The sequence below is a fragment of the Hippocampus zosterae genome, chromosome 3 (genome assembly GCF_025434085.1).
Source record: "Hippocampus zosterae strain Florida chromosome 3, ASM2543408v3, whole genome shotgun sequence".
Taxonomy (NCBI): Eukaryota; Metazoa; Chordata; class Actinopteri; order Syngnathiformes; family Syngnathidae; genus Hippocampus; species Hippocampus zosterae.
This window is the reverse complement of record NC_067453.1, coordinates 4,123,118-4,135,523: the sequence shown is the minus strand read 5'-3', so window position 1 is coordinate 4,135,523 and position 12,406 is coordinate 4,123,118. Positions and strand designations below refer to the sequence as shown.

At 43.2% G+C, this 12,406-nt stretch overlaps 2 protein-coding genes across 3 annotated transcripts in view; both read right to left on the bottom strand.

Annotated features, from left to right (window-relative positions):
- LOC127597709 (uncharacterized) overlaps window positions 1–12,406 on the bottom strand; it is a 113,602-nt gene that overhangs the window by 36,279 nt on the left and 64,917 nt on the right. The window lies entirely within an intron of this gene.
- prmt7 (protein arginine methyltransferase 7) overlaps window positions 1–12,406 on the bottom strand; it is a 57,844-nt gene that overhangs the window by 7,446 nt on the left and 37,992 nt on the right. For both annotated transcript variants that reach the window (XM_052060872.1, XM_052060873.1), the window contains exons 4-14: window positions 9,823–9,931; window positions 9,558–9,670; window positions 7,470–7,699; window positions 7,211–7,391; window positions 7,007–7,134; window positions 6,704–6,842; window positions 6,522–6,605; window positions 6,387–6,434; window positions 2,232–2,321; window positions 226–387; window positions 50–124 (exon numbers count right to left, since the gene is read on the bottom strand). In XM_052060872.1, coding sequence (XP_051916832.1) covers window positions 50–124; window positions 226–387; window positions 2,232–2,321; window positions 6,387–6,434; window positions 6,522–6,605; window positions 6,704–6,842; window positions 7,007–7,134; window positions 7,211–7,391; window positions 7,470–7,699; window positions 9,558–9,670; window positions 9,823–9,931 — 1,359 coding nt within the window. The remainder of the gene's footprint in view (window positions 1–49; window positions 125–225; window positions 388–2,231; window positions 2,322–6,386; window positions 6,435–6,521; window positions 6,606–6,703; window positions 6,843–7,006; window positions 7,135–7,210; window positions 7,392–7,469; window positions 7,700–9,557; window positions 9,671–9,822; window positions 9,932–12,406) is intronic.

Sequence of the window (12,406 nt, the reverse complement as noted above, 5' to 3'; positions counted from 1 at the left end):
TCGGTCTGAAAAAAAAGTGGTATTGTAATGTGAAAATGTTGAATTTTACCTGGATCATTTCATCCATGGGCGTGACGTCAAATCCCTCACATGTAACACAAGGAGCACGTATCCTCCATAAATCCTAGCAAACAAGAATAATGACAACACAATCCATGACGCATCAGGAAAAATTATAAGTAAAAGCATGCAAAAACAAGTATATTACAAACTTTCATAAAGTACCTGGAACTCGACAGCCACCATGTGAAGAGTGGCGGAGCAGGGCAGGATGGTGGCATTGGGTCGAAGAAGGCCTGCAAGGGTGGTGCGGCAGTACCAAAAGTACAGAGAGTGCCAAGGTAGGAGGCTTGTGCAGAAGTACGGTTCACCTATCAGCAGTGAAATCTGCAGCAAGCACAGGGTGCTGACTTCAATGTGATTAATATTTAGGAGTGCACTTCTCAATTTCGGTGTGGTTCTCAAATGAGCACTCAAGGTTGTTTTTTTGGTACTTGGGGTTTTTCTTTTTTTTTTCCCAACCCGCCAACCTCATGGATGAATTTAGAGGTATACAACAACCTGGGCAAAGATGGGCGTACTTCGCGGATTATCTATCGCGGTGGTCACGGTTTTATAATAATAATAATACATTTTATTTAAAAGCGCCTTTCAAGACACCCAAGGACACTTTACAATCAGGAACAAAAACAATAAAAACCAGAACGGGTTGAGCAGCGGCAACCAGACGCGCCAGCATTCACTCAACCCCGAAACTGATTATCTTTGTGTTGATTCCAAATTTTAGAAAACAATGATGAACATTTTTGTCTATTTTCTGACATGCTACAGCCCGAACCAATAACAGAATCATAATTTATATTTGTGCATTCTGTGCACTGTCAAATGGAAATCATGCCCGACATTAAGTTTTATGTTATGGTGTTGTATAATTCCCCATGTTGTCTTTACGGCGGCAGGCAATTGAAACCCTTCCCTGGGCAGAACCCAAAAGAGTTCCTCCAGACGGTGGAGGCACTCTACAAAGCAGAAGTGGCCCAAACGCGAAAGACGACGCCTGCGTGACCGAGCTGTACCAGTTGTGGCTGCGCAGCGTGGGCGAAGAGCACGCCAGAGAGCTGCTGCACACCAACTACCACGCTGTGGAAAAGGTGGCGGGGACACACTTATTCTGTTGTATCGAGCAGCAGTTGCTTTGAGTTAGCGCTACTGCAGGCTTCCGTAACTTCCGTTGTTATGAATCGATCGTTAGTGTAATATAGTAGTAGAAAGTTTAATGCTGAAGTTTTCGTTTTTTTGTTGTTTGACAGAGGTACACAGGTCGCAGATAAGATTTCTCCCTCTCTCTTCATCTCCCCCCTTCCTCCCTGTGCTCTGCAACCTAAAGTAAGTGAGCCACCTGGCGTTGAAATGCCTGTCATTACAAGTCCAATTGAAATGAATGCAATCTTTCACATCAAACCTTAATTGTGTACCAACCTTCAACAGGCCGGATTAATAAAGACCAAGGGGCCGGATCCGGCCTGTGGGCCGTAGTTTGCCCACCTCTGCACTAGCCGCACTCGCTACAGGTCGACTAAAAACAAATTAGCTAACGATGCAGACTGGCCACTCATCACTATTTACATACACTTTGACTGCAATTTGAAGACGCACATTGGGCAGGAGGAATTCATTCATGATGCTTCGCTATGTTGTGGCGCGACTACAAGTATGCTTTATCAAAGAGAAGCTGATTGCCGAGCCATTCACTCTCAGAGATGATGAATACACAATTAACAATAATTCGTAACCGTTTGAAATTCTATAACAGTTTAAATCATGCAATATAGAATGCTTATACCATATTTTCTGGAATATAAGTCACATTTTTTTTTCATAGTTTCGCCGGGGTGCGACTTATATACTGGAGCGACTCATTCTCAGTTGTTCATTGTTTATGCGTCAGGTAATGTTAGCATATCGTACTCTTATTCAGCCAGTTGTTGACAAGAGATGAGATGTCTGTTCTTGGTGTTGGATTTTATCACATACATTTCCCCCCAAAATCCGACTTACACTCCAGTGCGACTTATGTTTGTTTTTTTGTTCTTTATTATGCATTTTATGGCTGGTGCGACTTATAGTCCGTAAAATACGGTAGTCATCATGATATTTTAGGAATTGTACATCAAGAGTATCGTCGCATCCCCCCCCCGCCCCCCGGCCCCATTGGTGGTAAGGAAAGGCACCTGCTCTCCTCCTAAATCTTGAAGGGTCAGCTGCTCAGGCTTGATGTCCAGCAGCTCAACTTGTCCACCCAATGAGTTTGCATCCAGAACCTGGTGATGAAATGGGGGGCATCAGCACCATTTTTAAAGTTGTGTACACAGGGGAATAATGTATCTACAATCAAACATGATACATTCCTGGAATCCAATAGTTTCTGGAGAAAAAAACAATACCAAGCTCAAAATGTCACAGTCAACTGATACAGACACTGCACGAGTCTGGAGCGGTGAAGACGGAGCTGAGCCAAAAAGGCCCAGTTCTCGATTTAACAGTTGATCTACTTTCCCACTCAAACCTAAGGTCACAAGTTGTGGTTCTTGACTCATGTGGAATGATGACGGATACATGCTCCTTGAAAGAAATTCAGGGCAAAGAGGCGAGAAAACCCCTGCTTCTCTCCAGAATTGTCTGAGGTCATTCATCATCGAAATGTGGTATACACCAAAGCCAGCTAGTGATTTGTCTATTTTTAAATAATTAAGAAGTAAATGTACTTTTCCAACTAAAAAGACTAAATCTGAATTTTATTTACATGTCACAATCAATCCTTAATAATCCACAGACATTTTGGAACGTCTTTATTTGTCTTTTGTTTTACAAGACTCGGTCGGTCCCAGTACGTGATAAAACTGAGATCTTAAAATGCTATCACAATCACTTTGTGTCATCCGTTTCTTTATTTTATTCGACAGGAGCAACTGTTTTCTGGTGAACCTTTTAAAACGTTTGTAAATTTTACTTTGCAAGTTTACAAGGCTCTCACAACTCTGAATCAAAGAAAACCGACTTGGCCAGATTTATTGAGCACTAAGGACGATTCGATACACATCTCGATGCACTACCAGCGATGCGATACTTAAACGATACATGGAATTTTCTGGCGACACGATGCGATACGTTTGACCGTCTTCATGATGTGATACGACGCGATACACATTTAGTTCGAATCAATGCGATCCGATACAATACAGTGCAATTTGTTGTGATATTGTGCAATTAAACATGATGCAAATACGCAAAGAAAAAAAGTTTTAAAAAAGATGGAATTCAGTATGGTATTGCAAAAAGTAGACCACTTTATTCCTTATAAACAGTAGAACGTGTAAAACAACTTATTTAAGCGCTTTCACAATTGGGTTTTGTGCAAAGAAAATTTAAACAATTTGGCACCTGAGACTCACAGCTATTGCTGTAGTGTAAACAGACTACTCACTGAGTGTCTTATATGAAATATCCATCTCCATAGGACAGAAAAAAAATACAATTGAAACAATGTGGCAGTCACAGCCTCAAAGCTGCTGTGTGTATTGTAGCGTACACAGACCACTCTCACTGAGTGTCAAAATGAAATGTCCAAAAGAGTCATCCATATATAGTTTTTCCTTGCGTTGTCACAATGAGCTGCAGGGGACCCCCCAAAATATCCTGACCTGGTTTGCCAAGAGTTTCTCCGGTGTCGAACGAGGAACTGGACGGGGAGGTGCGGGAAACTTGTTGGTGATGTGGTGCCATCGTTTTAAGTGGTCTGCATATTTGTGGTGCTGCCGTTGTATGGCTTCGTAGTGCGACATTCTTTGCAAATTACGGAGCTTTTATCAATCTTTCCATCTTTCTTTTCGAAGCCGTAGTATTTCCAAACATAAGATCTGAATGTTGCGGAAGCATTAAATACAGTAGTTTCCTCGCTGCTGCTTGCGCGAACTTCCATAGTGTTTCGCTGGTTGTGTACTGGACTGTATGTGACGCGCGGCTACCGTCCGTATTCAACACACAACGCAAAACAATGATGGTGCATTCATTGCGCCTGGGAAAGGGCAGATAGCTGACGTTTAACATGAATAAAACGGCACTTGAATCGGATTTTACCGATACCCACCAATGCATCGTGATGAATCTCTATTTCACCCGTCAATCGCGTCGTACCCAGTGAATGAGCCGATGCACTCGCATCGCGCACGCACGCATCAATGTATCGATTAATATCGATTATTTTCCACACCCTTACTCTTTACATACTTTTTAATCTATTAGTTCAAAATGAAGGAATTCATTATGTCAGCCTTTGGTGTCCTCCTAAAAGGTGTTCTGCGGGTACTCCGGTTTCCTCCCACAATCCAAAAACATGCTTGGTTAATTGAACACTCTATATTGTCCATCGATGTGATTGTGAGCGTGAGTGGTTGTTTTCTGTCTGTGTGTGATCTGTCCTGTGATTTATTAGCAATCAGTTCAGAGTTGATTCCGCCGATTGCTTGAAGAAAGCAGGGATAAGCTCCAGCATGCCCACGACCTTCATGAGTAAACGGCTTGGATAATGGATGGATGGATCGACTCCTGACAAGGACAATAAAGTTCTTATTTACCCCGATACTAGCCAACTTGCATTGGTTGTTGGTCCACTTGAGATGTGATTTAAAGGCTTTCCGATTTCATTAATTTCATATCTTTCATCCCAAACTCTTCGTTCACAATACAGTGGTACCTCGAATGTAACTTCATACGACATTTTGAAGTTACGAAACGCCTCAACAGGAAAATATTGCCTCTTGTTTCGAAAGAAATTTCAAGTTACGAAAAGTAACTCATAGCTCCGAGTTTCCCGAACGCAAAATACTTATAGCTGCTCTCCCATTGGCTACTACCAAGTATCTTCCTGGCATTCCATTGGCTAAGAGGGACCTCAACCGAATGTGTCTACATGTGTAAATAGATAGACGTGTCTCATCATTCGCCCCATGAGGCGAATAGATTCCGCTTTACGTGAATGTGAATCACCCAGAAAAAGTGTTCACCAGTCGGGTGTCCGCTCACTATGCTGATGTTTGCCTTGGTTCAGTTATTTACAAAACGGCAGGCAAAAACCACTCCTGGGAGAGAACATGAACTAAAGAGGTCAAAAAACGATGAGGACGCAGTTAAAAGTAAATGAACACAATTTTTATTCTCTATTCTATGTTTTTTTTTACATTATGCACAATTCTCATTTATTGTAACGTGTATTTGTTACATATTTTGATGCATTTTTAGGCTTTAGAAAACATTTAGGTCTGAATTTTGGGGGGTCTTGGAATGGATTAAGGCATTTACATGGAAAATGTGTCTCTACTTCCAAAATTTTCTCGTTAAGAAATTTCTTTCAGAACCAATTAATTTTGTAAGTAGATGTACCACTGTACACTGGTCTTTTAGTGATCCAGAGAGCCAAAAAGAAGTCCACAGGTTCTATAGTGTTTTCTATTCGGACGCCAGTGCTCTGGAATGCCCTACCGACAGAAAATCGAGCCGCTACCTCAATAAAAATGTTTAAAACTCGACTTAAGAGTCATTTGCAGAGGAGGGCATTACGTCATACTGATGGGAGGCTTTTCAGTCCATCACTGTTTCTGTCAGTATTTCAAGCCGACCCACGAAGGCCCAGTCAGTCCCTCAACAGCGACAGCCAATCAGCGTCGGGAACGTCAAATAATGAAAATGTAATTACAACACACGCCACGCACACACCCACCCACACACACACACACAATCTATGGGACTGAAAGACATACAATTTAGTTTTTTTCTGTATTTGGCTGCGTGTCAGTTGTCTAACAAATGGTTAACTAATTAAATGTAATCGTACAGATTCTGTTCCGACTGATCTAGTCAAGATCTGAGGTGGGCCACCTCCTCAGAGGCACTGCTATGGAGATTTTCTCATTGACCAACCGTACGGGGTTTTCGGAGGACTCACTTATCCAAAGGTATTCCTGCAGTGCTTTCTCTCATTAAATTGATTGTTGCATTTTTCTAACTAACATTGTTTCGCACAATATTGTGGTAAATGTTGCACACTCGGCATCCATTGCAGCCTGGTCATCTTTGAAGATGTAATATGGAATTCCCTATCTGAGATGCTGCAAACCACAGCCTAAGCCAGATCATTGGAAGATAGATGCAAAAAATAAAGATACACTTGTTGATCTGAACTGCAGATGCCTCCTAAACTGAAGTCTTGATGGTGAGTTTTCTTTCCTCCGGAAACATTTTGGCCAAATTCCCCAATCTACAACTCAATTCAAGAGCATTCAAACTTTTCAGGTTCTCTTGCACTTTTTTTTAACATGTGCTAAGCTTACCTGCTCAATAACCTTTTTCGTCATTGTGAAGTTTTCCAAACTGAAAACCTGTAAATATTTGAATGAGAAAAGCAGATAGGTCAATTACCAAAAGAGGAAATTGTAGAGGAGGCAACAGCAACAGGAGTAGTATACCTTTTTGGCTCCCAAAAGATGTGCAAACACAGGAAGAAGACTTCCATCACTTACTCCAAGACATATGCTATCCTTCTTTAGAACCTGGAGTGAGCACAAGCACTTTAAAAGTCATACCACACATACAAGTAATATTCATGTAATGTTCAGTCTGTGAATTCAGTAATGTTCAGTTCACTTACACTGTGCAGTGCACTAACGTAGCTGTCCGTGCGAAATTTGTCATTAAGTTCACCAAATCGTGGTCGATTCCAAACCAAGTGTGCCTGGCATGTACAGGATGGCCGGGAGAGAATCATGCTGTCCTGTGAATGTTGTCGGCTGAGAACAGCCGCAATATGGACAGTCAAAACTTGGGTGGTGACAAAAGAAGCAAAACCCACATGTGTGATATACTGTGCGTCTCACACACACACACACACACACGCACACTCACACTCACACGCACACTCACACTCACACTCACACTCACACTCTCACTATACCTGAGAGACTTGAGGCTGTACCACAGACTGAAGTCATCGTGGTAGACAGTGAGAGTCAGTTCTTGCCCTTTAGTCGCCTTGCACTCAGCAGGCAGGAAGTAAACACTCTGCATCCAATGGTCTCGCCACTATCACAAACCACACAGTGTTGAGCACACATGACAGCCAACATTGAGATATCCTCACAAGACCGATTTAACTTACTGGAGCCATCTTTGGCTGTGGATATGTCCAGCTGGGAGCCATGGTACACACAATGGTTCCACTGGGATCCATGTCCAGGTCCCACCAGGAGAGCACCACTTGAGCCAGACCATTGGTCTGAGCCACAAACTGAGCGGAGTAGGACTGGGGAGCACTGCTTACAGGCTTACTGAAGTCCAGACTGATTGGCAAAAGTTTCATGTAAAAAAAATAATTAAAAATTGATGAAAATTTTATGGCAAGAAAAGATGTTTCATACCTGAACATGGTGCAGATTGGACTCAGAGCAGTAAAGCAACTGGGTGAAATCTGGCTGAGCTGAATGTCACAGACTGAATGAGTGCCGCTGCAATTGCCCATAGCAGGCGGGGCCAACAATTGAGTACCCTGCACCTCTATCGGCTGCAGCTGAGCCCAGCTCCATAACAGCTGCGACTCCACCAGTTGAGCATAGACAGTGGCCCTGTGAGGAACTGCCACACAACCCTCCTAGGGGGAGAAAAGAAAATTGATTCTCTATCTTCACTTTCCAAGTGACTACCTTGTAAACCGGGATTTCACGCATCTTTACATGCAGGAGTAAACTGGATGGGAAGAGCCACTAACCACAATGTCGTCTGTCTGATAATTGAGCAGAATCAGAATGTAATTTATTGGCCAAGTATGTAAAAAAAAAAAAGGAATTTACTTTCCCAGTTACAACCCGTCCAGCAGAACATAAACAAAACAATAACCAACAGGGGGAGACAGAACGGAAAGCCTGGCCGTTCGTTGTTGAGCGCTCCACTATCTTCAAAGTCAAAAGAAAATAATAAAGATGAGAGGAATAAAAACTGACGGACACCAACCATTCTCCTTAAGTGGTTTAAGCCAGAGGGGGGAAAAAAACGCAGCACATGTTGCATACATTTAAAAGTAAAGTATTTTCCGCACTAAAAGGCGCACTGGATTATGAGACGCACCTTCAATTAACAGCCGTCGCTGGCTGTTTGAAAGTGCTCGAAATACAGTTGAGTTGAGTTAAATTGGAGGAGGCTGGTCTGTCTCAGAAGTGTTTATTTATTCCTTTGTTGTGTACTGTATTCACAAACGAGGAAATCACAAAATAAATTTTGTAGTGGGGCTATTGAATTTATTTAGTGATTTCCTCGCTTGATTTTCTGTTTTGATGCATTATTTTCAATTTTCATAGTTTCATTGAAGGAATCGTCAATTTACGTTTTTCCGAGGCGGCCATGAATGCCTCTCGAGTCGAACGGAAGAAGAGAAGGCATGGAGACAAAGACATACCTGTATTTGTTGCGACTGTGAAAACCATTAATAAAGTGTGTGTTTTAAAAAAACAACACCACAGCTCTTTTTTCGGAGCTTCAACAAAAACTTATTTAATAAAGCAGCGACACAGTTCACTGAACCAACAGCAAGTTATAACATTGTAAACATGTCTCCAGCAAGGAGTCATCTTGGAGTAGACGTATCACCTTAATGACCATACACAAGGCGCACCGGATTTTAAGGCGCGCGGTGAGCTGTTAAGAAAAGGAAGACTTTTTGGTACGCCCTATAGTGCGGAAAAAATGGTACAACAGATCTCAAAACATAACACGTCAGCGCCTCCAGCAGAAGAGTCTCAGCGTGAATCTAAAGCCTGTACGAGCCAAGTGATAGCCACCTTCTACGCCACCAACAAAAGCCTCTTTTCCTCTCTGAGAAGGCAATGTTGATGAATGTAATTACTATATAAGGTTTTATAATTGAAGATTTAAGTAAATATGCGTACTGTCGTAATCTTGTCTCAAATATGTCAATTTAAAATATTGTTTACAAATTGTAAACATGCTGGTAGCTGTGATGTTTCTTGCTTGCAAAAAGAAAATCACCATTTCTGCTTCGGCTCTCGACGGAGGCGGACGTTTTTCTTCTCTGCTCCTGTTCGATGATTGGCTGGAGCACTCCTACGCTGAGCTGCTCGCCAGTCTGATTGTTATGCGTTCACCCACTCCCCTTCACTACACAATAATTCATACTTGTACAAAGTGTGCAGTTTGTACAAGTGAGATGCATAAAATATGTCCTGATTTATAATGCAGCATGTTTTGTTTTCTGTATTTAAGCGACGTACATTCCCAGTAATTGTGTCCAAGCATATTTTGTGGACTAAAATCATACCGCCCGAATTTGATTTCATTCACTGAACATCATTTGAATGAGTAGTTGGGATCCTAAAAGTTCATTTTCGAGAGTTTTCGTCACATTTTAATTTGTTTAGAATGATTTGGGCTATATCGTAGTAAATAAGAATGAAGCACGTTGGCAATGTTAACTTGAATTGAAAATGACAACAGACCTGAACAAGATTCTGGTGAGCATGTTCATAGCTTGGCAAAGCCCCTTCACCAATCAGCTCTGTATCAAATAGCTCAGTGATGAGGACATTGGCCTTCATTTCCATATCATCACCTGATATTCATCACAAACAATACATCTGATCACCAAAAGGAAACAACATTGAACTTGAAAGACACAAGACATTGATGAATGCAGCATTCACTGGCCAAATCTTAGGAATACAGTAATAAATGCTGATCAGAGTATTAAAATTTCTGTACAACCTGGTCCGACAGTAACATCAGTGGAATGTTTGTTGATAATCTTGATCTTGTCAGAGAAGCCATTTTTCTCCACGATGCACTTGGCGGCGTCAGCCATGGGCTTGAAAACCTGCAGACAAATATTGCATTAATAAGACTGGTCAACACATTTTTACAATTTTGTTTGTCAACTTTGTCAATTATTGTTTTGGCGCTTACTCCTAATGTAACCTTGTTGTTTTCCCTAGCACATCAGGTTTTCATAATAATAGCAATAATAATAATAACAATGACTCTCTGCAATCTATATATATATATTGCGCGTCGTCCCGCACGCGGTCTGTCCTTCCGTCTGTCCCTTTTCAAAAGGTACCTACTTCACCGCGCCGCTGCGCGCCGCCACTGCGCGCCGCCACTGCGCCGCTCAGGCAGTGGCTCACTACGATCGCGCGGGTATCTTAGCGAAAAAATGTTGTCTACCCACAAGCATTGCAATGAAATTGTTAGTTATTTAGTAGAGCTAAACATCTCTTTATTTTCGCGATAAGCAATGAAGATGAACAAAAAGTTGAACCAAGCAACAACACTTTTGTGGGCCGAAGGCCCACCTTACCAGCCTTCCGCAGGAACTAGCCGATGAGCCGCCCGGAGGGCGGCGAACCACCACCTTACCAGCCTTCCGCAGGAACTAGCTGATGGGCCGCCCGGAGGGCGGCGAACCAGCTAGTACTATATAATATAGAATGAATTTAAAGGATAGGTTAAGCAACTTTTTTTTTTTTAATAAAGCCATACCGTAACGTAGAAAGACACGTTGTTTCATGTTGATGCGCCAGAGAGAAGGCTTCCCTGCATGCCGAGCAAAGAGCTGACGTGTCTCATAGGGTTGTACAGTATATGCCCGCTCAAACAAGGCGTGCGATTGGTTCCCGGCGCGACATCGACAAATGAGAGCACGAGTGAATTTATCCCATGAACTGATTGGCTGTGTATTGTTGCCAGTCAGTTGACTCTCGCATTCTGTGTCTTAGTGTTGCAAAGTCTTCAGTACAGTAGAACCTCATTTCAACATACCACGTTTTACATTTCCACCCGTATAACGTTCACATTTCAAAGTCCTGAGTTCATGTACCGTATTTTCACGACTAGAAGGCGCCATTAAGTCTTAAATTTTCTCCAAAATGGACAGGATGCCTTATAATGCGGAGCGTCGAGTATGTGTCGAGTTCTAAAGCCTGACTGAGAGCATTGGCCGACACGCTGTTTATACAGAGAAAAGGCGGACGTGAGTGACGACAGGCATGCGGAAGTCCGCCAATGAGTGAAGGGTGGGTGTGTAAGAGGACGCTTAAGGCACGTCCCTAGCAGGTACCAGTCGCCAATGAGAGAAGGGTGATCGTGGAAGAGGACGCTAAAGGCACGCCCCTAGCAGGTACCAGTCGCGTGAGTACATTGTAAAATGGCTAAATAAAGTACAACCCAACTCAGTCTTTGTCATGTCCCGTGTTTGCCAGCAGGGGGCGGGCTTTCTGCCAGCCGTTTACACACCTGTCACCCATTTGGGAGTAATTCCGGAGTGAACGCTGGCGAATTTTGGACGCCGCTACTCCCCGTGATTTTTTGATTTTTAAGTCCATTTCATGTCAATTTTTTATCTTTTATAGCCGACATATTTTATGTCGACCTGCTTTTATGGTCACCGAGTGAACAATGATCAATCCACACTCGATCGGCCGAACTGTCATTACCTGTCATCGAGTATTGAGTTGTCGTTGAGTTGCGGCTAGCGGCTAGCTTACCCACTAACTGTTGCCGCTTCCCGACTTCATTACTCCGGTCCGGCTATGTCAATCAGCTGTGAGTGGCTTGCTTTCTGCTGGTTCGCTCTGTGTGTTTTCCACCACTCATTGGAAGCGCTTCACCAATATGCAGCCACTGAGCTCAAACTCAACTTTAATCAACACGGTCCACCACCGCCTGCTCTGCTCCAACACCCGGACATCCTTTACGTGCCCCGGCGAAGGTGCACTCACCGGGGCTCACGCCGAAACTATCAATACGACAACTCCAGCTCCATCAGGTCGTTCTGGTCCACCGCTCGCCGCCCACGGAAGAACACCGGACGCCGTGCGGATGCCTCTGTGTTGACACGCGTCCCGAGGTCGGATAGCATCGCGGTCGCTCGCAGCTGCACTCCTGTCAACGTTGGCCTACTGAACATCCGCTCCCTTACGAGCAAGGGCCAGTTCGTCCACGACCTCCTGACAGACCGTGAGTTTGACATTCTGTGTCTGACTGAGACCTGGCAGCAGCCAGATGATTATGGTACTCTTAATGAAGCTACTCCACCGGGCTTTGTTTATCACGCTGTGCCGCGCACGACTGGGAGGGGAGGCGGCCTCGCGATGATTCTGCGCGAGGATTGGAAATTTGCACCTGTAAATGTGCCTGCTTTTTTATCTTTTGAAGCGACTGTTATACAGCTCTCTGGATCAACTCCCACACTGATTGCCACTATTTACCGTCCACCAAAACCAAACAAGAATTTTATCACTGACATTACTACACTCCTCACTCATCTGTATACACTATCACCAAATGTGAT